Source organism: Choloepus didactylus, chromosome 4 (assembly GCF_015220235.1).
Source record: "Choloepus didactylus isolate mChoDid1 chromosome 4, mChoDid1.pri, whole genome shotgun sequence".
In the NCBI taxonomy this organism is placed as follows: Eukaryota; Metazoa; Chordata; class Mammalia; order Pilosa; family Megalonychidae; genus Choloepus; species Choloepus didactylus.
This window is the reverse complement of record NC_051310.1, coordinates 12,736,482-12,758,900: the sequence shown is the minus strand read 5'-3', so window position 1 is coordinate 12,758,900 and position 22,419 is coordinate 12,736,482. Positions and strand designations below refer to the sequence as shown.

Genomic DNA, 22,419 nt, shown 5'->3' with positions numbered 1-22,419 from the left:
GACATCATTTTATAGCCATTGAATCAGATAATAAAAAGGTAGGGTTTGTATTTTTTATTATGTTTTTTAATTTTACTTTTTTCTTGGTAATCTTTTAAAAAGTCCTTCACCCCAGCTGGTTTGGGAAGCCCTGGTTTTGTTTCCCCCGAGGGCCTTCATTAATTTAGGGAACTCTGTCCCCAGGTGGGCAAGGATCTGGCCCAGGGTCCTAACCCAGCTTGGATGAAGATTCCTCCACAGTTTGTCACCTGGGATTCTCCCAGGGTCTCTAGGGACCAACCTCCATCCAACAGCCACAGCAGACAAAGAGTTGCTAGAACATCTAAAATACTTCTCAGCAAATAATTGTGCACAAAATGGCACCTAAGTGATTTGAAAGCTGGCCCTTCTCATCCCCTCATCAGATCTACCGATGAGGATCAGATGAAAAACCACACTCAGCCCCTGGTTTTCACTTGTGAACACTACAGATGGGCCAGTTTTGTCCCAGTAGAACTGAGGATGACTTCACACGGGGGAGGGCAAGGGTGGGCACCCTCCACACGAGTTTACTCCACCTCCTCGTGCCCAAATCACAGTAGCTGGGCCAGAGAGGACGATATTGTAGAAGTGCAGCTCTTGAGAAAGTTCATGGACATCGGGACATTTTGAGCGTTATCACAGAGGCACAAAAATGCCTACAAATAATGAAAACTGCGGGGTTGAGTTCTGAGGCAAAAATAAGTGGAGCTTTAAGAACCTGTTGTTTAAGATGAAAGAATATGTAATAACTGTGCTATTCTGATAACATCATGAGCATTTGTCCAGTCTTCTTGGGTTATTTCTCGGGTATTTTACATTTAGTAGCCCCCTACAATCCTCAAGCTGGGTGGCTATTTCCATTTTGCATTCGAGGGAACTGGAGCTTGGGGAAGTGGGATTGCCAGAGGTCCCTGAAAGAACTGATCCCTGTGGGGGAATATCAAGCTGAGGCCAGAACCCCAGGGCCACCCTCTTGATGTGGCGTGCGGCTGCAAGCTCTGTCTGAGATGGCTGCAGATCCAGGGCCCCGGTTCACGTTCCTTGGAGTCACCTCTGGGGATACAGACAGCAGGGCGACGTGATGGGGAAAGTCTGGGAACCCTGGATTCCTATTCTGCTCTGCCTGTACCATTTTCATTCACTTCTTCCAGCCTCAACTTTCTCCTAGGCAGGGCAGGGCCACCTACCTCTCAGGTGTTGTGAGAGGTTTATGATCATATAAGAAGCTCCTAGCCTGGTGCTCGGGAAATGATATACAGTGGATCCTCATTTTTCCCCTACTTGCTACAGTGTATCTCTCAAGCCCCCATCCCCCCATACTGACCATGCTTCTGTTCGCTGATGTGCAGAGTGATGGGACATTTGAGTCACCAGAGGTGCACGTTTCCAGTTGCAGTCGAACAAGGAAACCTCTGCCTTCTTGCTACAGCTCCCATTCTGTAAACAAGAGTCCCTTTTGCGGTACATTTAGTGCCACGTTTTTGCATTTTTGTTGCTGGTGATGGTGCTTCTGCTGTTTGAAATAGCCCCTAAGTGTAGCGCTGAAGTGCTGTCTAGTCATCCCAAGCACAACTATATGTGTGTGTTATGTGCATCTATGTGTGTGTCAGATAAGCTTCATGCAGGCATGAGTTTTAGTGCTGTTGTCCATGAGCTCAAGGTTAACAAATCAACAATAAATATTCAAGTGTCTTTAAACCAAAACACACATAAAACAGGACTATGGATTGATCAGTTTATGAAAATTTTTTGACCAGAGGCTCACAAGACCCTAACCCTGTATTTCCCCCAGGGGCAATAGCTCAGTATTCACTAATTCAGTGTTTCTGGTGACTGCAGAGTGGGACTGTGAATAACAAGGATCAACTGTACATTATTTTCCTCTCCAGCTACTTGGTGAGCTCCTTCGGAAGATGAACTCAATTGCATTCCTCTCTGCATCACCAGCACCCAGCACTGTGCAGACACCAGAGCCCCCATACGGGTTTGCTTAATGAGCGAGCTGCCCATGTCTGGCCCAACTTACAGCCAGGGCCTCGGCACATGTCCCCAAGGCTGCTTGCTGCCTGTCCTGACCTACAGTCCCTCCTTTCATTAGTATTTCATTTAGCAGAGTGTGCAGCCAAAGGACACATTTCCTTACTCCCTTCAGCTGTGGCCAGCAACTTAGAATAATAAGATGAAAGCAGATGTGTTGTGTGGTTCTTCTGGGAAGTCTTAAAAGGCAGAGGGCAAATGTTTTGGAAACGGATGGTGGTGACAGCAGCACAACATTGTGAATGTAATTAACAGTGCTGAAATATATATCTGAATGTGATTTAAAGGGGAAATGTTAGATTGTATATATGGCAACAGAATAGAAAAGATATCCTTGGAACAACTCAACACAAACAGGGAACTGTAAGAAAACCATGAACTATAGTTAATAGTACAACTACAAAATGTGCTACCACGTGGAATATGACCCCCGGGGAGGAATCTGGACCTGGCATCGTGGGATGGGGAACATCTTGACCAAAAGGGGGATGTGAAAAGAAATGAAATAAGCTTCAGTAGCAGAGAGATTCCAAAAGGAGCCGAGAAGTCACTCTGGTGGGCACTCTTACGCACAATATACACAACCCTTTTTAGGTTCTAATGAATTGGAACAGCTAGCAGTAATAACCTGAAACTATCACACTACAATCCAGAACCCTTGAATCTTGAAGACGATTGTATAAAAATGTAGCTTATGAGGGGTGACAATGTGATTGGGAAAGCCATGTGGACCACACTCCCCTTTGTCCAGTGTATGGATGGATGAGTAGAAAAATGGGGGGAGGGTGGGAGGTACCCAGTGTTCTTTTTTACTTTAATCGTTCTTTTTCACTTTAATTTTTATTCTTATTATTTTTGTGTGTGTGGTAATGAAAATGTTCAAAAATTAATTTGGGGATGAACGCACAAATATATAATGGTACTGTGAACAACTGAATGTACACTTTGTATGACTGCATGGTATGTGAATATATCTCCATAAAAATGAATTAAAAAAAAAAAAGGAAAGGAAAAAAAAATGCGTTATCATCAATTGTAACAAACGTTCCACACCCATGCAAGTTGTTGTTGGTGGGGTGGTTGTATGGGAATCCTATATTTTATGCATGATTGTTCTGTAAACCCACAACTTCTCTAATAAAGAAAAAAAGGCAGGGGCAGCCTGTTTCTGCCACTTCTTGCATTCCGCGGCACAGAACATGGGTGTGCCGACTGGATGGACAGACACCTCAGGACAAGGATGGCGGTCCAAGGACGATACAGCTAGAAGATGCTGGGAGCAGTGGGAAGGACTGGAAAGCTGCCATACCAGCCCTGGCCTTTCTCTCAAGTGAGAGAAAAATAAAACTTCCATCACATTTAAGCCATTGCTTTTTAGAGGTTTTCTGTCACATGCCGCTGAAATTAATCCTAAAAGTCACAGTAATTAATGGGAAGAAAAATGTCACCCCATCCTCACATCTCGAGCTTCTTACGGCATATCCACTCCGTCCAAAATAGGACTCATGCCACCAAGTGAAAATACTACACGATTGGTTACAGGCTTTGGCGATCTAAACACAGGATGGTATTCCCATCATATTATTTTTTTAATGTGCCCAGAGAGATTTGATATAATTTCTCCCTGTATTTTTTCGTTTTCCTCCTGCCATCCAAAAAGGGAGAAAGCTCTTCACAACTCAAAGGAGATTTAAGGGCCTCTTGAATGCTGTACTCAAATGTTTAGAAGTGTGACGACAACCAGGAAAGAGGAGGGGGCCTCTCCTTGGAGTGGGTGCAGAACTGAAGAAGTGATAGGAAGACTAGTCTGGGGGCTCCCCAGGATGCCAGTGGGAAAGGCCTCCTGGTGCACCATGGGGGTGAGGTTCCAAAACCTACCAGAGATTCCCAAGGCCCCAAAATGACACAGCAGCAGAGCCATTAAAGGACCGCTGGGACAGGGCCAGAGGAATCTGGGCCATTCCCCAGTGTGGAATGCAGTGACCCCAGGGGCCGGAGCCGGGGAGCAGTTTGCAGCTTCCCAAGGGCTCATTTGGGGACAAGGGGAGCAAGCCATAGGGCACCGTCAGCAGCGGACGGGAACTTTGTTCCGCTGCTGCTCCCAGTGCAGCCCCACCCTGCAGGGCTGGTGGGGAAGGAGAACAGGGCTGGGGGCACAGTCCTCCCAGAAGTAAAGGAGGAGAAAGCAAAGTCTTCCTCCCCAAACCTGCGCCTCCTACATCTCCCCCATTTCAGTAAAAAGCACCTTCATCCTTCCAGCTACTCGGGACAAAACCTTGGGCCTGCCTGGCCACTTCTCTATCTCACATGCCCCAGACCCAATCCGTTAGCCAATCCAGAGGGTCTACTTTCAAAATAACTACCCCAAATTTCACCGCTGCTCACCACCTGCCCTGCTCCCAGCCTTCTGCTCCACCTTCGTGGCTGCCCAGGTTATCGCCAAGACCCCCTGCCTGGCCTCCATGCTGCTGCCTCCGTTCTCCAGTTGAGTCTCACCATGGCGGCTGGCGGCAGCCTGCTACAGTTTGTCAGTTTATGCTCAGCACCCTCCAGGGGCCTCCACCTCACTCAGGATAAAGCCAAAGTCCTACGTTACCCTATGAGGCCCTTCCCGAGCTTTACCTCTACATTACTCTACTCCGTAAATTCCTCTCCCTCCTCCCTCCCCTGCCCACTGTTTTGGCCACTCCAGTCTCTTCGTGGTTCCTTAAAAACCCCACCACAGTGCCTTTGCACTTGCTGCTCTCTGCTTGGAAAGCACTTCCCCCAGACGTCTGAATGACTCATCCCCACCTGTCTTTCAGGTCTTTTGTCAAATGTCTTTCCCTCAAAGAGACCTCTCCTGAAGACCCTATTAAAGTTGTTTTACTCTCTCCATTCCCAATCAGATCCCCCTTCCCTGCTCTTTCTTCCAGCACTTATATATTTTACTTATTTTAAAAATGTCTGCTCCCCACTAGAATGTAAGCTCTGTGAGTCTAAGGCTGTTTTTTGCCCATTATGGTATTCTCAGTGCTCAGAACAGTGGCTGAGACAGAGCAGGTGTACAGTAACCACTTGCTGAAGCACCTTGTATTTTCCCTGCTTCCCTCTTGCTGCCCTGGGATTGCACCCACCAGCTGGAGATGCCTTAGTGAGTACACTTTGACTCGGGCTCTGTTTTCTGGGGAACTGAGGCTACCAAAGTATCTGACCCTAGGTCACAGAGCTGGTAAGAGATCCAAGATCCAAACTGAGACAGTCTAACTTTAGCCATGCTGATTGCTGCCGTTATTTCTTCTTGGAGCTTCATGTGCAAAGGCTCAAGGCCAGTTAACACAGTTAAAAAGGGCACATATCCTACAATCTCTATAACCTCTGGAACAATTGGCTTCACTTGACCCTGGAAACAGTACTATTTGTTGGGACAAAGGAGAGATGGTGCAATTTCTGGTTTGCAAAGGCAGAGACACATGTGGAAATAACTGCTAATCAATGAGGTAGGCAGTTCATAAAATTTATATTCAAAAAATTTCTCAGGAATACATGTAATTTTACACAAATCATTCATCCTAGCACCAAGCCTAATATTCCTTAATAGAAAACAGTCAAATTATGAATACTCCAGTTAATTTCCCACCAGTATAAATTAAGCAGAGTCATTTATATCTTCATTTACAATAATCAATAAATAAGAGTGCACATTCATACAATATTTTTTTACAAAGATCCCTTTTTACAAAGCTACAGCTGTGTATATACTAAATAGACAAAATAATCTTTGTGCTACAAAATAACATTTCACCTTTTTCCTCAATAGTTCTTTTAGAGCTTTCAGTAAAAACTTTCTGATATAAGTCAATTAAGTCCTGCTATCACATGAAGAGAAGTTGTAGCATTAAATCTGTTAAGCAAACTAAAGACTTGGAAAAAATAAACACCTTTCACCATCCAATATAATATGCTCTGAAAATACTATTTCCAGGTTCAGTAATTTGTCCCAACCATGTACCATAGAGTACAACCATATCTTCTATTTTTACGATTTCTCTTTGGCTAAGATCCAGAGCAACTGAAGCAGGCAGTGGTCTTATGACAAAAGTTCAAGGGCAAAGGGCAGGTCTCCTCTTCCTCACTACCCACCCCCACCCCCCCCTCCCCAGGTACCAGGCCCAACCCGGGGACAGTCTACCAACCTGGACTTTGGCTTCAAGGATCAGTGTTAGAAGGCAAACAGCCCTCTGATTCTGAGTGGAACTTCTGTGCCTATTTATTTGGAGTCCCTGCTGGGGGCAGGGGAAAAAGATGGGAGGGGTAGGAATGCCCAGTAGCTTGCAAGCGTCCATTCCTGCAGCTGAACTTCTGAATTTAAAAGAAATTCTCCAAGGACCTGCCTCAGATGCTGACTTCAAGGAGACCAATTTAGTTCCCTGAGCCCTGGAAGCAGATCTCCCAGGTTCTAGCCCAAACTTTCACCCCCAAACCTTAAAAAACGGTCAAACTTTTGTTTTACCATCCCCTTTCCAAAGGCACCTTTCTCACACACTAAGACTGGAAAACAACGTTCCAAGCTTTGGCATTCACTTGTACGTAGGTGCACGTATTTTAAGCAAATAGGCCACTTACTGAAATTAAAAAAAAAATCTAATTAGCTAACCTTTGGATTTTTAAACCTAGAAAGAACTTTAAGAGGTCTTCCAACTTCCAACGAAGAGAGGTACATGGATTATTCCAAGGTATCACAGCAGTTAAACCAGGGCTGGAATGTGGGCTCCTGGTGCCCGGCCAGTGCTGTTCTTCTTTGGAATGATTTCTACCCTAAATTGGAGATGCTCTCAGAGTTTCCTTTAAAAATGTGTTTCAATCCTTGCATGACGTTTAGGAGCATAGGCATTTTCTGTTCTTTTCCCACAGGAACATCTGGTAGGGAGTATACACCTACTGACTTTGGGTGAGGCTAAAGAAGTGGTAACTGCTGCAAATGTAATAAATACAAAAAGATGTTTTTCTATCTGTTTTTGCAAAAATACAATGATGACTCTTAAACTTAAAGGAAAAACAATGAGCTCTGCCTCACAGACAAACCAGTCTCATCCAATTGATCCATGCTTCTCACTCCCAATTTAATTGTGTTCTACTCAAGTCTTCTCCACTTTGCTTTTTGAAGGAGAAACTCTATAATTTTCCTACTCTGAAAAGCATGTGTTGGAAGTGGAGAGGTGGAGAGCTGGGGATGGACGTATATTTAATTGGCGTTACCAAAGAACTCTCTTGTTGAACACTGAGATTTCACCAACAATGGCCCTTTAGAAAAGCCATCAATTTCAATTGCAATTTTGCAACCATAGGCTAAAACATGAATTTGGGGCTTCCATGGTCTTTTTTTTTTTTTTTTTTTAACCTGTTATAGTAAATTTCCTCTTCCCACAGTCACTTTTATGTTCGTATCAAGGAGATTTAAGCTGTTTTGATACGGGGTTGGGCAGTGTGGAGGAACTTGGGAAGGGAGGAGACAGGTGTGAGGTGGGGAAATGGAACACGACTGGTAAAGTTTGGCACCTTCCCAACTTTGAGAATTTCCATTTACAACTTGCCAAACAGGCCAAGGTCACATAGAACCAGAATCGCATTAGGGCATAACTTTATTTTCCAAGCAGTAGGGTCTAGGATGTAAAACAGAGTTTGAAAATAAGAGTTCTATATTCCTGGTTCTGCCACTTACTAGATCTTTGACTGTTAGTTTGGCTTTCTGCACTTTGGTTTCCTTCTCTAAAATAACCACCTCCCATCTTAAATGAGTTAATGGATATACAATGGCTTAAATTTCCTTCTTCAAAAGGTTTGAGTTAAGATTTGAGACAGAGCAGCTGGCAAGGAGAAGGTGGTTTATAGAGAGGTTGGAAGAAGGTATGGGAGATTGAATGTTAGGAAAAGAGGCATATTTAAAGGCTTGGAGAGGAAGGAAACACAGAACAAGGAGCTACCAAGCACTTTACAACTTCCTAATAATCCTGCAATGAAGATACTATTTATTCAACAAATATGCATTGAGTATCTACTCCGCACAGAAGCTCAGAGAGGTTAATTTGTCCAAGATTGGCCACCTATCTGGTGCCAGAGCTGGGACTTGAACCTAGGTCTGGCTGACTCCCAAACCCCAACTCTTTCCCTCTCCCACAGGATACCCCTGGGGAGGAGGCAGGGAGTGATTTAAAAAACAGGGGGTGGGGGGAGTTGGCTAAAGAGACCCCTGCTAGATGAAAGCCAGACTTGACATCTGAGTGTCAAGGAATTAAAAAAAAAAAAAAAAAAATTAGCAGTGAGATGAGGGCCATGGACTGTTGGAGTTTAGTGTACATTTAAAAACAGTTTGCTCAAATTCAACACAAAATACTCATTTTCTTTTTCCCATAAACTAGAATGTTTTCTGGCATGTGTGTTGCTGCAGCCCTGGGCTGGGAATGACTGCTTGGCTGATGTGTTTTTCATCAAAGTTCTCAGAAAAAGTTATAAACACAAATAAATCAGCCTTCCCAGCACTGCAGAGACTGGCAATTCCAGAACAGTCAGAGGAGCTAAGGAACTCGAATAACCTCTGTTGGCTCTTAGAGAGCTGGATCCCCGAGACTTGCTGTCACCCAAGCAAGCTCACTCAAGTCCAGTCCTGCTTAGGATGGTGGAGAAATGACAAAGCCTGCAGGTCACTGTACGTGTGTGGAGGGAAGGGGGTCTTAAAAATCAGACCGAGGAGGACCGATGGTTCACATGGAGACTGAAGACAACAGCATCTGCACGTGATGGAAACGGAAGATTTCTCACTCAAGTCACATGAAACCCACTTTTCTCGTGCATCAGGCGCATGTGGGAGCTGCTGATGATTCCTCAAGGAAATGTCAGATGAGAGGCAGAGTCAAAAAGATCTTTTGAGCTCAACATCCTGCTAAGAGGTTCTCTAGATCTCATTTCTGGCTCCCTCCCACTGGCTAACTGCTAAGGGAAAGTCTGCTGCAATTTTCAGGAAATAAACATGGTATCGCCCATGCCAGCTCTCAGCCTTCGACCACACAGCCCGGGGCCTGGACCTTGTCACGGAGCAGACCCCTCACCGGCTTGATGGACCAGAGAAAAAACCTGCTACTCAGTGGGGACGCTCAACACAGCAGCTGTGGGCCCAAGATGGTAAATCTTCCCTAAACACCCTGTCAGCAGAGATGATGCAATGTTCTGGAAAGAGAAATAACATATCTGGGCCTCGAAGATCTTTATGTGCCTTTGTTTCCTGGCAAGAGTGTCTTTGAGAAGGTTCTGAGAAACGCTGTTGGCTTGAAGCTCCAACACAGCCTGCTTCAGGGACTTCGGGACCCAACGCTCAATTGAGAAGTACAGTCGGGTATTCCTGCCGAGATCCCTGAGGATGGTGCCTCCAGGCAGAGAGGAGAGAGAGGCCGCACCTCAGTCTGCAGTGAGCCTTCTGGAGCCCTTCCGGAGATTTAAGAGCTCATGTGAAAGTCATGTCACACAACTGTGCTCCAATGACATCACCCCGGAAAGAGATGGTCCCTTGCCAAAGAAGCCATAATTAATTCTGACATTCTCCACCCGTTTACCTCGATCTTTGAAAGATTAGCTCCATGATGTTCTTAGTTCTTAGCAGGAAGAGTGGATGGAGGTTAGCTCCAGTACCTGGAGGCTGGGGTTTTGCAGAAAATGTAATTACTTAATTGGGAATCAAGCTGTCCACCCTGAGGTCACGCTCCAGCAGCATGACAAGTCATCTCCTCCACTGACCCTCCACTGTTTTCTCATCTCTTAAATGAGGGTGCTGGAGCCTAGGTGACCACTAAGGAGTCAAACAGTCCATGACTTACGGGGACCGACTACACAGGCAGCCCTCAAATGCTTCTGCCTTCCAAATATCCTACTCTTCCAAAGAACAGTTGAGCACTGCATTGGGAAGAGGTTGGGGAGAACCATGGTGAACCCCAGAAAGGGGGAGGCACGTGTCCTGGGTGGCTGTCCACCAGGCAGCAAGGGTGAGGTGTCCTCCTGGCCCTGAGTCCTGGCTGGGGGCCCAACTCCCCACAGAGTCGGCTTTGCCAAGGCAGTCCCCAGGGACCCTGCAGTGGTCCTGCAGCCAACTACGGCACGGCCCAAGGTTCTAAGAAGAAATGCTTCCCAAGCTCCAAACAGTCCGTAACACAGGACCCAGCCTGTTTGTTCCCCGGGAAACACTAGTGTGGACTACTTGTTTCCTAAATGAAGTGAGGGTGGTAAAGAAAGCCCAGGAGCCATAAGACCACCCAGCTTGGAGCTTGTGGGAGACAGAGAACTAAGGCAGTTTAGTGGGAAGAGGGGGTGAAGTGGGGGGAGGGAAGAAGGATGACTATTTTAACTGTGGCACTCAGGCGGAGCTCACACGCTTGCACTTGGCACAGCATTAGACATAGGAGCTCAGCAGACCATGGCGTAACAGGATGGACTCAGGGCAGGGTTATAAACCATAGCGGGGGGTGCCCAACAAACCGGTGACGCTACCCAAACGGGACTTGTGGTCAAAGGTGGTATGCTGAACACATGTGCTCATTTCTTCCCCTAGGAAAACCCAAGAGCAAAGGAATGAAATCTATAAAACCAAGAAGACAAAGGAATGGAGAGGAGACAGTGGTGGGCAAGAGATGCCAAGCCAGTTATGGCAGATGCACAGCTGCTGGAGAAAGCAGGGTGGAATCTTAGTACCACATGCCTGCAGCAGGGAGGCCACCGAGCAGTCAGCAGAGATGGGTGTGGCATCCAGGAAAGGCTTGGGGGTTGGAATGGTAAAGGTGGGGGCGAGAGGTGGAGATGGAGAAAAGCACATTGGTTGATGCCCAGGCCCCATCCCTCTCCCTGTGCAGCCAGATGACCATCCTGTTCCTACTCCGTGGAGGGATGAGAGAGGCTGCAGCCCAGAGCCACCAGGCCTGCAAGAGCGGGAGCAATTGAGTGAGGTTCTCAATACTGACCAGTGATGAGGCTGCCTGCTCAATGGCCAGAACTTGGGCTCTCAGCGCACAGGGTCTCTGGGTATGGGCGTGCAGTTTGTGCACTGCACAAAGACACATGGCTGAGGGGACAATTGGGAGTGGAACTCTACTCTCACTCGACTCCTCAAGCCTTGCCCTACCTCAAGATCACCCTTGTCTGGAGGAAGGGGCAAAAGGTGTCCTCTACCGGTCGAGCCAGGTGCCCTTTGCTTAGCTATCCACCCAGAGGGGATGCCTTTTTCTAAGTTGCACAAAGACACTGCATAGGCTAGTAGCAGCCCTGATCTGCAGTCAGATTAGTGGAACTATCTCTAAAGAAGCTGAATGAGCCCCAAACAAAAGACCTGCAAATAATGACAGGTGGGTCTTCGAATGAAGAGAGCAGGTGCCCTCTAGAAAAGCCCACCCAGTAACACATAGAGCACCCAATTAGCTTTTTTAAACACTTTCATAGCATTCAGAGAGATAAGCTCTGCATCAATGAAACAAGAACAGGATGCTATAAAACAGGAGCAAGAGAACCATAATAAAGTGATTTGGAAATTAAAGACTTAAAAAAAAAAATCATGTCTGTTGGGAAGATAAAGCTAAGAAATTCTCCTTGAAAGCAGATCAAAAGACCAAAAGAAAAAGAAACTAAAAACATCAACTATATTAGAGGATCAGTCTGGAAGGTCCAACATTGGAATGACAAGCAGTCCAGAAAGAATGAAAGAATGTCAACAATCACAAGAAAATACGAGGAATTTCCCATGAGGTCCCAGCATGAGGTACAATATCCAGGGTACACCACCATCATGCCGATTCAGAACACTAAGAATAAATAGACCCTAAACACAGCCAGGAAGGGGAAACACATGCACACACAGTTCACATAGAAAGACTTAGGATTCAGAATGACATCAGAAATCTTAGCAGTCAGTCTGGAAGTGACAAGATAGGAAGCAGTGCCTTCAAAATCCTGGGGAAGGGGTAGGGGGCAGAGGGTGTGTTGAGTTGAATTATTTTCCAGCTGCAATTTTACACCCAGCCACTTGGTAAGGGCAGAAGGAAGACATTTAAAATTATGCAAAATCTAAGAATATTTACAATATTTACTTCCCAAGTTCCCTTTGTCAGGAAGTTACTAAAGAACATGACACACACAAGAATATCGTATCAAGGGGAAAAAACTGACAAGGACGTCCAGTACTTGGTTCAGGAGTACACAGTCCTTACATGGTCGTGGTAACGTCCACACTAAATGGAGAGGTACCAAATACAGTGATCTCACTCTACTGGAAAAACCCAGTGGGATGTCTGCAAGAGTGAAATCTTCATTTACCTCAATAGCAAGGACAGCAAAATAAAAAGTAATTTAGAGTACTTCAAAATTAAGTGAAAAACAAAATAGAAGTATAAGGATGTTATTGAGAAATGAGCAGGTGTATACCAGGAGAACCAACAAAAAGAGTTGATAGTGGTTGCTCCTGGAGAGTGAAACTAAGGATATTGCTAGTCACATATAATTTTTTTCTTTTAAAACTATGAGCACGTATTACTTGGAAAACAATTAAAAGTAAACTCTACAATGGGGTGGTTTGTCCCGAATGCTCCTATTTCCACCAATACAGTGTCTTCAATATAGTCCTAGACTCAAATGAGATTTTTTTTCCTTAAAAAAAAATCAGTTTACTGCCAACCTGAACCAAATGACTTTAGGCATCTTTCCAGTAGATGGTTTTAAACAACATAACAAGTTGTAATGGGTGAGAGATGAAGCCTGCAGAGACTGTCCAAAGAAGGTCTAGGTCTATAAAATGAAATGATTAACGTTTGGGTCAGCTCTTCCCTGGCTCTTCAAGCACCTAATTTAGGCGAGGACTGCATGGTGTTGAGGGTTATAAAACATCACACACATAAGCTTTATCATCTGTACCTCTGAGCTTTCAGTGATGCTAGGGAGCTCATAATTAGCTCATGTTTCCATGGGGCTCTTAGCCTTCAAGATGGACTCACTCCAAGCTCCTGAGAGCTTTCGGCTTGGAGGATGTGGATTCTTTTGGGGAGGGGAGGCAGGCTATAATCAGAATGGGTCAGAGGCCAGTCTGGCTGTCATCGACTTGAATATCACTGCTATGTAAATTCTTCTGGCTTTGTTGCGATTCTGTAAACTTGAAACCCACTGCTTGAAAGAGGCAGTGCTTGGCTTGATGAGAAGGGAACATGATTTCTAGAGCAAGAACAATGCTGGTATGTCAGCTGACAAGCTGTTACAGCCGTCAGGGGCATTCTAGAAGTAATAAGGGATGAGCTTAAAGGCAAATAGAACTTCTTCATGGGAGCAATATGAGAAAAAAACAAAGGCTGGAAGTTGGCCTGAAAATTTTGGTTTTGTTGAAATAAGGACATTTTAATTTCATCATTTCACCTTTCCTTTTTCTTTTCTGGACATGCAGGGTCTAACTGGGCATCTGGTAGACCAGGTGTTCACTGCAATTCTGTTCCTGGTTTTCTGTGTGACCTTGTTCAACCTGCTCTGCCTCTCTGGGCTTAGCTAGACAAGATGCTCTCTGGAGCCCCTCCTGATCTAACAATTTGCAGTGCTTTAAAGGTTACTGGACACATGCTTCTGGAGGGAGAGGATGAGGGGAGGAGGAAGCAGTGCAGAGTCACCGTTGACCTGCATCTTGGCAGAGAAAAGAAAACTGAGTGAGCCCAGGGCTGAAGAAAGGTGGCAGGGCAAGCAACATGCCTTGCTCTCCTCTCAAAAATGGCCTGCTCTGGTATATTCATGGGGTGCTTTCTAGAAAGCCTTTCCAAGGAACCCATTATGACTGACCACAAAGGATGGCACGCCAAGACCCGCATTGAGGCAGGTGAGTGCCAAAGCTCTCTGTGGGCAGGAATCTGGCTGGATCCCTTCCAGCTCTAACACATCAGCCATGTCTACACACCTCACCGGGGCTTTCTACACTGCCCTGGGGAGACTTGGGGACTGGCAGAGATGTTCCAGGGGCCCTGGAGGGCAGCTGAGGCCGAGTGGGAGGCAGCCCCGGGCCTGCCCCTTTCCAGCCAGAGCTCCGCTGTTAGTGCGCATCCTCTGTTCTGGACACCTAAGATTTCACTTGAAAGGAGGGTTCCATTGGAAAAGGTTTGCAAATCGCAGTGCTGTTTCAATTTTAAGACAACACAAGTGAATTAAAGATACTCTCCCCCCACCCCCACCAAAAAAGAAATAAACCCAACTATGGGGGAGAAAGAGTACACTATAGCTCACGACAAAGCTTTCATTTTCCTCCTTCGATTCTGCCGTTTCCCTGCTGTGCATTCCAGGGCCAGCAGCTTAGTGCTGCCCCAATGTCTCCAGTGAACACTACCAATCGCCAGGCTGTAAGCGGTGCACGACACCGAGTACCTTCCCTAAAACACTCGCTTTTGGAGGACCAGAAGGCAGTTTTCTTTCCAGTGGCAGCTTGGCCTGCGGCATCCACCCTTTCTCTCATCTGAGACGTAAGTAACTCAAGTCCAACTGGGACATTAAAACCCTGCATCTGAGATGAAAGACCCAGACTATATCTCAATATTAGTAACGATGCTTAATGTCTTACAAAGCAAGGCATGTGAGAACAGAGCCTCACCTTAAAATCCAGCACGCACCTGAGTTTTGAGCACGTGGCCAAAGAGAAAAACAAAGCATGCTCAGGTCATACAGAAAAAAAATGGGGGGTGGGGGGGCAGATGACAACAACAACAACAACAAAACTGTCTGCAGAAGTGCCCCATCCGAAAGCAAAACTAAAATGAAGTAGAGAACCCCCATCCCTGGTCAGGGTCCTGTCTTCTTTATTATGCAGACGCACACACATCAGAGCCTGTTGATGTCCAGCTGTGGGAAGAGCAGCAGGCAGTAAACCAGGAGCCAGAGGAAGAGAATAAAATACATCACATCTGGCTGTTGGACAAACTGTGTCAGCGAGTCACTCTGCGGGCTCTCGCGTAGTGTGGCCTCCCCCGAGTGGCTGGCCTTCCTGCAGAAGGGAAGACAGAGACAAGGCAGTTACAAGTGGGTCCCCAGGGCAGGGGCTCCACCCAGCACAGCCCACGGCCCCCCTTGCCAACCTCACTGCCCATCTGGAGAGCAGAGGGTGTCCCGGAGGACGTTCCAGGAAGCCCCTGGCACTGAGTACACAGACCCAAGGCAGAGCTTTCACACGTTCACACACTCCCATAATGCCTCATCTCCCCAATAATGAGAGGAGAAGCTGTCATCCCCAGGCCACAGTCGGGCATATGGAGACTCGTGGGCACGGCGTCACCTGCCCAAGGTCACACGATGACTTTGCCACAGAGCTGCAGCTGAACCAGGTCTAAATTCCCATCCGGGACACCTTCCGTGACGCCGCCACTGCCCTCAAAGAGTTCACCATAATGCAGAATTAGAGACTGTCAGCTCTCGGTTATTCCTTAGGAATGGGGGGGAACTTCATAAGTAACCTTTAAAAGAGCGGATAGTTCCCCAAAATTGATAATTTTAAACCAAGCCATTGGAAACAAATTAACAAAGACAAGCTCCCTTCCCCAAGGTCTGCTTTTGGCTTTGGAATATAACCTTTAAAAAAAACAGACTTGATCTGTTTTGGGTCAGGTTTATCTTTCTTCTTTTATTTTACACAAAGTAGTGTTAAAATGACTTTTTTGGGGGGGGAGGGTGGGAGTCTGGTAGATAATAAGGAAGCCCAGAAGGGTGCTGCATGGCAGCGACCAACCCCAGCTCCAGAATTTCCACGGAGGGAAGGGTTAGGGTTATACTCAGAGTGGAAGGGGGTCAAGAGCCTCAGCCTGAAGCTGCATGCATAGAAGCTTAGAGAACAGGCTTCTTTGGGGCACTTTTGGGAGTGGAGATTGAGAAGCTGAAACCATCCATCACTGAACTGCCTCCTAACACAGAGTTAAACCTCTGCCGCCACCTCCAATAGGAGTGACTCACACGCAGAAAGCAAACAACTGCACTTCTCTTTCTTAAAAGTGCTTTCCAGAAAATATTAGAAAAAACAGAAAGGATACTGGTTTTTTTATTACAAAGGTAATAAATGTAGAAAGCATGGAAATCCAACACTATCTCGACCCCACAGTTCCATTTGCTAAGTCCCCACCACATAAAAGCTCCAAGTATTATTTTCCCATGAAGATGTCAAGGCTGGTTAAAAACTTGAATTAAATTTCCATTTTATGGTAGGGGAGGCATCTCTTTCGGGGGCATCATCAGGGTGGTGTTCTAAGGACCACTCTCCTGGGTATAGGGCAATATTCAGACAGAGGCAGAAATTATTATTCAATAATTTAGTCCTTCCGAGGCAACTCAAATCCTTGGCCAATATATTTTTTTTTTTAATTAAGTGACTTAATGACTAACAGGGCTAGGGCCATCTCAGAATCATTCGTTGGAATTGGGAGGGTTTTTCTGGTTTCCTCTATTCCAAATAGTTTTATAGCAATTTAATAATTTGACTATGCCATCTAGTTCTTCAACAGTAGGAAATACTTTCATAGACATCCTGGCATGTTTGCATTCCCTCTTCATGTCTGCTCTGATGCCATAAAACTGTAAAATCAGCTCAGTGAGCTTCTGAGTATTGTACCTGCAGTGGCGACACAAACGAAACAGTCGTCAGGGCTCTGACACGGCAGAACACACACAGCACACACGATCGCTACAGACCTCAGGCCTGGCGCTCCCTTCCAGAACTATCTTATGCCACTGCTTGATTTAAATGCAGCGAAAGGCTTGTAACCCAAACCTGCTTTAAAACAGTTATTTTCTGAGCTGTCCTCCACATGACAACGTCAGTTCATAGCCACTTTTCCCTCCCACTAACACTGAAGTTACATTCCTTTTCTCCAGAACAAGCCCTTTCTTGCATGATCCCCAGCTATGGGGGTGGTTTGAAAATAACCACCCCCATAAGACAGACTGCATGATAAAAAAAAAAAAAAAAAAAAAAAAAAATTAAGCCACAAAACTTAAAGCTGAACAAAGTCACCAACCTGGTTAACATTCTGTTTCTTCTCTCATCCACATCTGCAGCATTCCTCAACTGAACATAGCTAAAATGATCCTACAGTGAAATTTATAAACAAAACCCCCGCAACCCAATTAGTAAAGATGAAATCTCTGAAACAGAAAATAAAATGATTTTAAACACACAAAGCCGAGCATGCCACGCTTCTCTCAATATTACAAATATCTAGTTTCAAAATCAAACTGCTAAGCAATTACATTAGTCTACAGCCTGCCCCGCCCACCCCACTGGTGAACTCAAAAGACCCCACCACCTCCAACCAAGAATCAGGACCTGCCGTGGACCATGGACTGACAGGGTCCCAACGTGACCAGAGCTGGACACTTCTGAATGTGAAACAGCCCCCCACTTCCCTGCATCCCTATCACTAAATATGATCTTTCTAGGTGGGGGGAAGCTTGGGTGCGTTTTTATAACAAGGCTTTCTGGCATTGAAATCATCACTTTATTTACGTCCCTCAGTGCCCAAACTGGATATCTGATTGGATTTGTGCTTAGTGACAAGGTTGCAATTTGCTTGTCTTCTATCCAAAAGTGTAGGTGAACGTCACTAATTTCAAGGCTCTGGGCTGGGGAGGAGGAAGGATGGAAATGAATTGATTAGCGGGGTGCCATAGGAAGGAGAAGAAATTCACGTACTAACCGATTCCAAAGACCTATTAGTATGTCGTCGAATATAAATGCTGGAGTCGCTGTGACTAGTCCTGAAAAACAAACACACCGTTTTGAATTGGGGCCACCAAGAGCTCCCTGTGGCTCGGTTTTATGGTCACCCCCACTCCGAGATCCCCCAATGTGGATTTAGGCAGGTTCTGGTTTCAGAATCAGGCAAGTCAATGAGAGATTTGATCCACTCTGTCTGCTGGCGGAAGTGTGTTTACAAATGGGAGAATGGATGCTAGAGAGACGCATTAAGCCCTCATCTACAAGAAAAACAGGAGGGAAGTCAGGATTTTAAATAGAGAGCCGACCACCTATTCTTCAAAATCATAGCGTCTGGGGCAGGAAAGGGGACCTCTTCTTCCAAGCATCCTGAGGGCTCGGGCCCTGCTGGCTGTCCTCTGCAAGCAAAAATCAGTCCTGCACTGAGCCAGGGAACCCAGACTCCCTTTCGGGGGCTCCTTTCTGTGAACTTGCTGCTTTCTGCTTGTTGAGCTCTCTGTATTCACCTCTTGCCTTTTCATACATGAAGAGGCTAATTTTCTGATCATATCTGTGAGACTGATGTGGCATGTGCCCCTATCCTAACAGAGCAGGCTTGCTCAGGGTTAAAGCCAAAGACACCCAGCCAGGGGTCTGTGCTCCGTCCTGGCTCCTGGCAATGATGGCCAAATACTTACGTATCTGATCAGTTTTCCTTATCTGAAGAATGGGTGACACGCTCCTCTCCACCCGCACTCCATGGAGGGGGTGGTGATGGCGGGGATAACAACATACTATTGGCAACAGCCTTTGGCCCTGCTCTGCCCTCATTGGGAGAACCAGGTCCTGGTGCTGATGTGCCTTGGCATGGGAGAGGCAGCTTGGTTGCCACGGGGGTCTGTAAGGGAAGCCCAGCAAGTGACATCCTTGTATGCTGAAAAACGGCACTGGACCCAAGAGTTTACTTCCAGGGGATTCCTCACTGGCAGCCTCGGCAGTCCTGCTGCTCTGGAAAACTCCACCAAGGTCTTCCTTTGCCCCGGGTACGCTTCCAGCGGATTGTTACCGAGCACCTTCTACATGCTAGGAATGTTCTAGGCCCAGGGAAACGTCAGTCTCTGTCCTCACTCCACAGTCGGTGCTCATTTTCCCTCACTGCTTTCATAGCACAGAAATGAAGCAAAATGCACCTTTCAAAGACAAAAAGACCCTAGTTTCTGGAATCCAGTGACATCCCTGAAGAGAGCCGACTCAACAGGCCAGAGTGCCTGGAGATGCAGGGGCGATCTCTTCCCCATGTGGATTTGTAAAGGATTTCTGATAAAATGAAGACAGTGTTTGAAAGAGTCCCCCCGATAGGCAGGGACTCTCACTTCCCCCTTCCCCTTTACATGTGGCGTCCCTTCTTTTAGGTGATTTGTGTGCATAGTGTAATCGACACGAGACTCATAGTGGGTCTGAATCCTGGACTTCATTTCTTCAACCAACATTTACCAAGAGCCTCCTGTGTGCCAGGTCCAGGGCCGGCTGTGACAGACCCAGCTACCGTCCCCGAGGAGCTGACAGCAGGCAGAGGGAGCACAGTCCTTCAATGACTCACTCACTGAAAGGATTTCTACTGAACGCCTACTGCAGGCCCATGCCCTGCTGAATGCTGGGGCTATGGCAGCACATCCCATGCCCACAGCTGCTGCCTTCAGGGCCAGCTCACCCTCAGGGATGGCAAAGGCATCCTTACGCAAATATGGAAATTACAGTTTTGACTGATAACGATTTTGAAAAGTAGGAGCTATGAGAACATATAAAGAGATATTGAACACAGCCTGGAGGAATCCGAGCAGGCTGTTTGGAAGAAGTGGTATTGGAGCTGAGACCCAAAGGCTGAGGAGTGGAGCCAGGAGCCAGGCAGGGGGCAGTGTTCCAGACAGAGGGAGGGTCCTCAGATGCAGAGGAGCCTGGGGTGGGTGGTCAAGGACCTCAACTAGGGCCAGGGTGCCTGGACAGGGAATGGGGAGAGGAAGGCTGAGGGGAGTCCAGGGATGAGGCTGGGGAGACAGAGACCACACAGGGTCCTGGAGGCTCTGGAACAACGAACCTTTCTGCCTGGACCAATGGGGAGCCCCAGGGGGTGACCTGATGCTGGTATGGCCAGGAAAGCACCCAATAACCTTGGGCTGGCTACTGACCTCTCTGAAGCTATTTCCTTGTATATAAAATCGGGGTGTGAAGGAGCCTGGCACGTCTCAACAATTCCTGCTGGCACTTGCTGAGGTGCTTCTACCTTGGCTCCCGCATTTCGTAATAATCACAGCTTTGCCACAACTGGGTGTGGGGTAAGATGGGATGAAGGAGCTGGAAAGAGAACTGCAGCCGGCTCTAGCAAAGAGCCCAGAGTAAGACCCTTGCACGGAAAGGGCAACCAGGCTCCCTTCTCACGAGCACAGGAGTAACGGTGTGCTTCTCAGTGTTTACCTCCTTTTGTCCCCTCTTCACTGGGTGGGCTTTACTTGTACTCCTTGATGCAGCACGCATCCAAGATACTCATTTCCCCAATGTCCCTCTCGATTCTACTTCCCGTTTCCCTCCACTCCTCCTGCCTCGGAGGTCCCAGTTGTGGAATCCTACTCTTTCCCCAGCACTCCTATGGCTCCACACAGTCTCAGAAGGAGAGATGGGCAGGGCTTGTCCCCTCTTGCCTGTGAGCCTCTGGGGCTGACCCATCTCCCTCTTCTGCAGCAACCAGGCCTAGCAGACTCTATCGCAGAGCATCTGCCCTATTCTGGGAGAAAAGCCAAGGGGTCTGGAAGATGACCGATGGCCCCTCACTGGGTTGTGGGGAAGTAGCCGAGAGCGCTAGTCCTGCAGTCCCCAACTGGGAAACAAAGCTGAGGGGAGGTGAAAGCTGGGCATCCCACCAGCTCCTTCTCAGGCTCTCTCTGTCTGGACTGCCCCTTGCCCACCCTCAGATGCATACCACAAAAATTTCCCTTAGCAGCCAGTGTCACTCAGACTACTCCCTCAGAAGAATAGGGACCAGGGGACAGTCTGGTCTGAATTTGAGAGCCCAGCGCTGCCCTCTGAGCTGGGAGGACTTGGGAAAGCTGCGTGCCCTGGGAGCATCCTTTTCTGCAACAGTGAGGCATCCTTTCACCACCCAGCCTCGGGGGTGGCCATAGGACGAGTGAGAGAATGCATGTGACATGGTGGATGGTGATGATGAGGACAATGGGGACAACGAGTGATGACGGGGAGATGCAGTCCTCTGACTGCAGTTAAATACTATCCCTGGAACCAATCCCACTCATTCACAGCCTCAAAGTAACAGAGCAGCTGTGCACTGGAAGCTTCCCGGAGACTGGATAAAGCTCCATCTCCTCCATGCTCCTCCCTCCCCCTAATAAATCAACCACGGTTACTCCCTTGCACACTTGCCAGGGGAGGCCCTATATAAATGCCTGACATCCACAGGGCACTACGATGCTTGTGAACGGCTGTCCACTCCAATCCAGAGTCATCTGGGTGACCAGGCGCCAACTGGCAGAGCCGCCAAGTCTGTTCCCTTCCACAGCCACTTCGCTGTTGACTGCTCATTTCCACCCAGGGGTATGTGGGGTGAGGGGAGAAGGCAGCCTCACGCCTTCCCACTGCTCTTTAAGAGCAGGTCAGGTACCAGGTAATGGCTGGGGTCGGGGTGGGGGAACCAGGTGTAAAGACGGGGGAACCTACAGGCCTCCGGATGGCCCGTGCTCTCCAGTCCCGCCCCGGCACCCCCCATCAAATCAGCAATTGAAGATGGGACGAGTTCCCAGTCACTCTCTAACTCAGCCTCTAGGACGAGAAAAGACACTGATAAAATACCTGGAAGGGATTCTGTGATCGCTGAGGTCATCTTCTAGGTCATCGGAGGATCGAACCGTTCCAGGTGCTATAAATATTGAGCTTTCTATGTGGTCCACATGTTTCCTTTTTTCCTTTTTTTTACTGCTGGTTGATTCTTTCATTACCTTTTCTTTTACGGGGTTTGCTCCATTTTCCCCGTCTGGGGATTCCTGGGACTTAAAAGACAAAACAACCACATACAAGTCAGTATCCAAGCTGAGAGGTGAAGCAGGTGCCTGCACCGGGCCACTCCAGGCCACCTGGACTTCAGGCCGGCCAGGAAGTCCCTCCCGGTCCTGCCTCTCCCGCAGATGACGCCCAGTGCAGCCCACCGTGGGAGAGAAGCCCCTCTGAATGCCTCCAGTCGACAGGGGGAAAAGAGCATGGGGGTTACGGTCAGTGAGATCTGGTTTTAAACCCTGGCTGAGCTAGCCGTGTGACCCTGAGCAACTGACTTTGTCTCTCTGAATCTCAGTTTCCTCCTCTGTCAATTGAGCATATTAATTACCAGCCTCTTCCCATGATACCCCCATGTTTCCTAAAAAGGATTGTCTCTTATGGCGGGCATGTAACCATCATCCGCTTAAACTGAGGAAGAAATCCTGGAAGGCAGAGGGACTGAGAGGTGCAAGGTGGCCTGTGGGTTTGGACAGGTACACAGTCAGGCAAATGTGTAGCCTGGGGGATGACATCTCGGGGTGCCGTTGGCTGATGGTGGATTGTAGTGTGACATCCCTAGCTTTCACTTGGTAAGGAAGAGTCTGTGAACACTACAT

The 22,419-nt window shown here is 47.3% G+C and overlaps 1 protein-coding gene across 3 annotated transcripts in view; it reads right to left on the bottom strand.

Moving 5' to 3' along the window:
- Positions 1-7,377: 7,377 nt before the first annotated feature.
- The window catches only part of CLMN (calmin), a 127,170-nt gene continuing 112,128 nt past the window's right edge, over positions 7,378-22,419 (bottom strand). Inside the window, exons 10-14 of one of the 3 annotated variants that reach the window (XM_037831951.1) lie at positions 21,623-21,819; positions 17,766-17,826; positions 17,088-17,158; positions 16,585-16,681; positions 7,378-15,066 (exon numbers count right to left, since the gene is read on the bottom strand). In XM_037831951.1, coding sequence (XP_037687879.1) covers positions 14,908-15,066; positions 16,585-16,681; positions 17,088-17,158; positions 17,766-17,826; positions 21,623-21,819 — 585 coding nt within the window. In that variant the 3' untranslated portion in view covers positions 7,378-14,907. Of the gene's footprint in view, positions 15,071-16,584; positions 16,682-17,087; positions 17,215-17,765; positions 17,827-21,622; positions 21,820-22,419 lie in introns of those variants that run through there. The other 2 variants (XM_037831953.1, XM_037831954.1) reach the window with 2 other exon arrangements.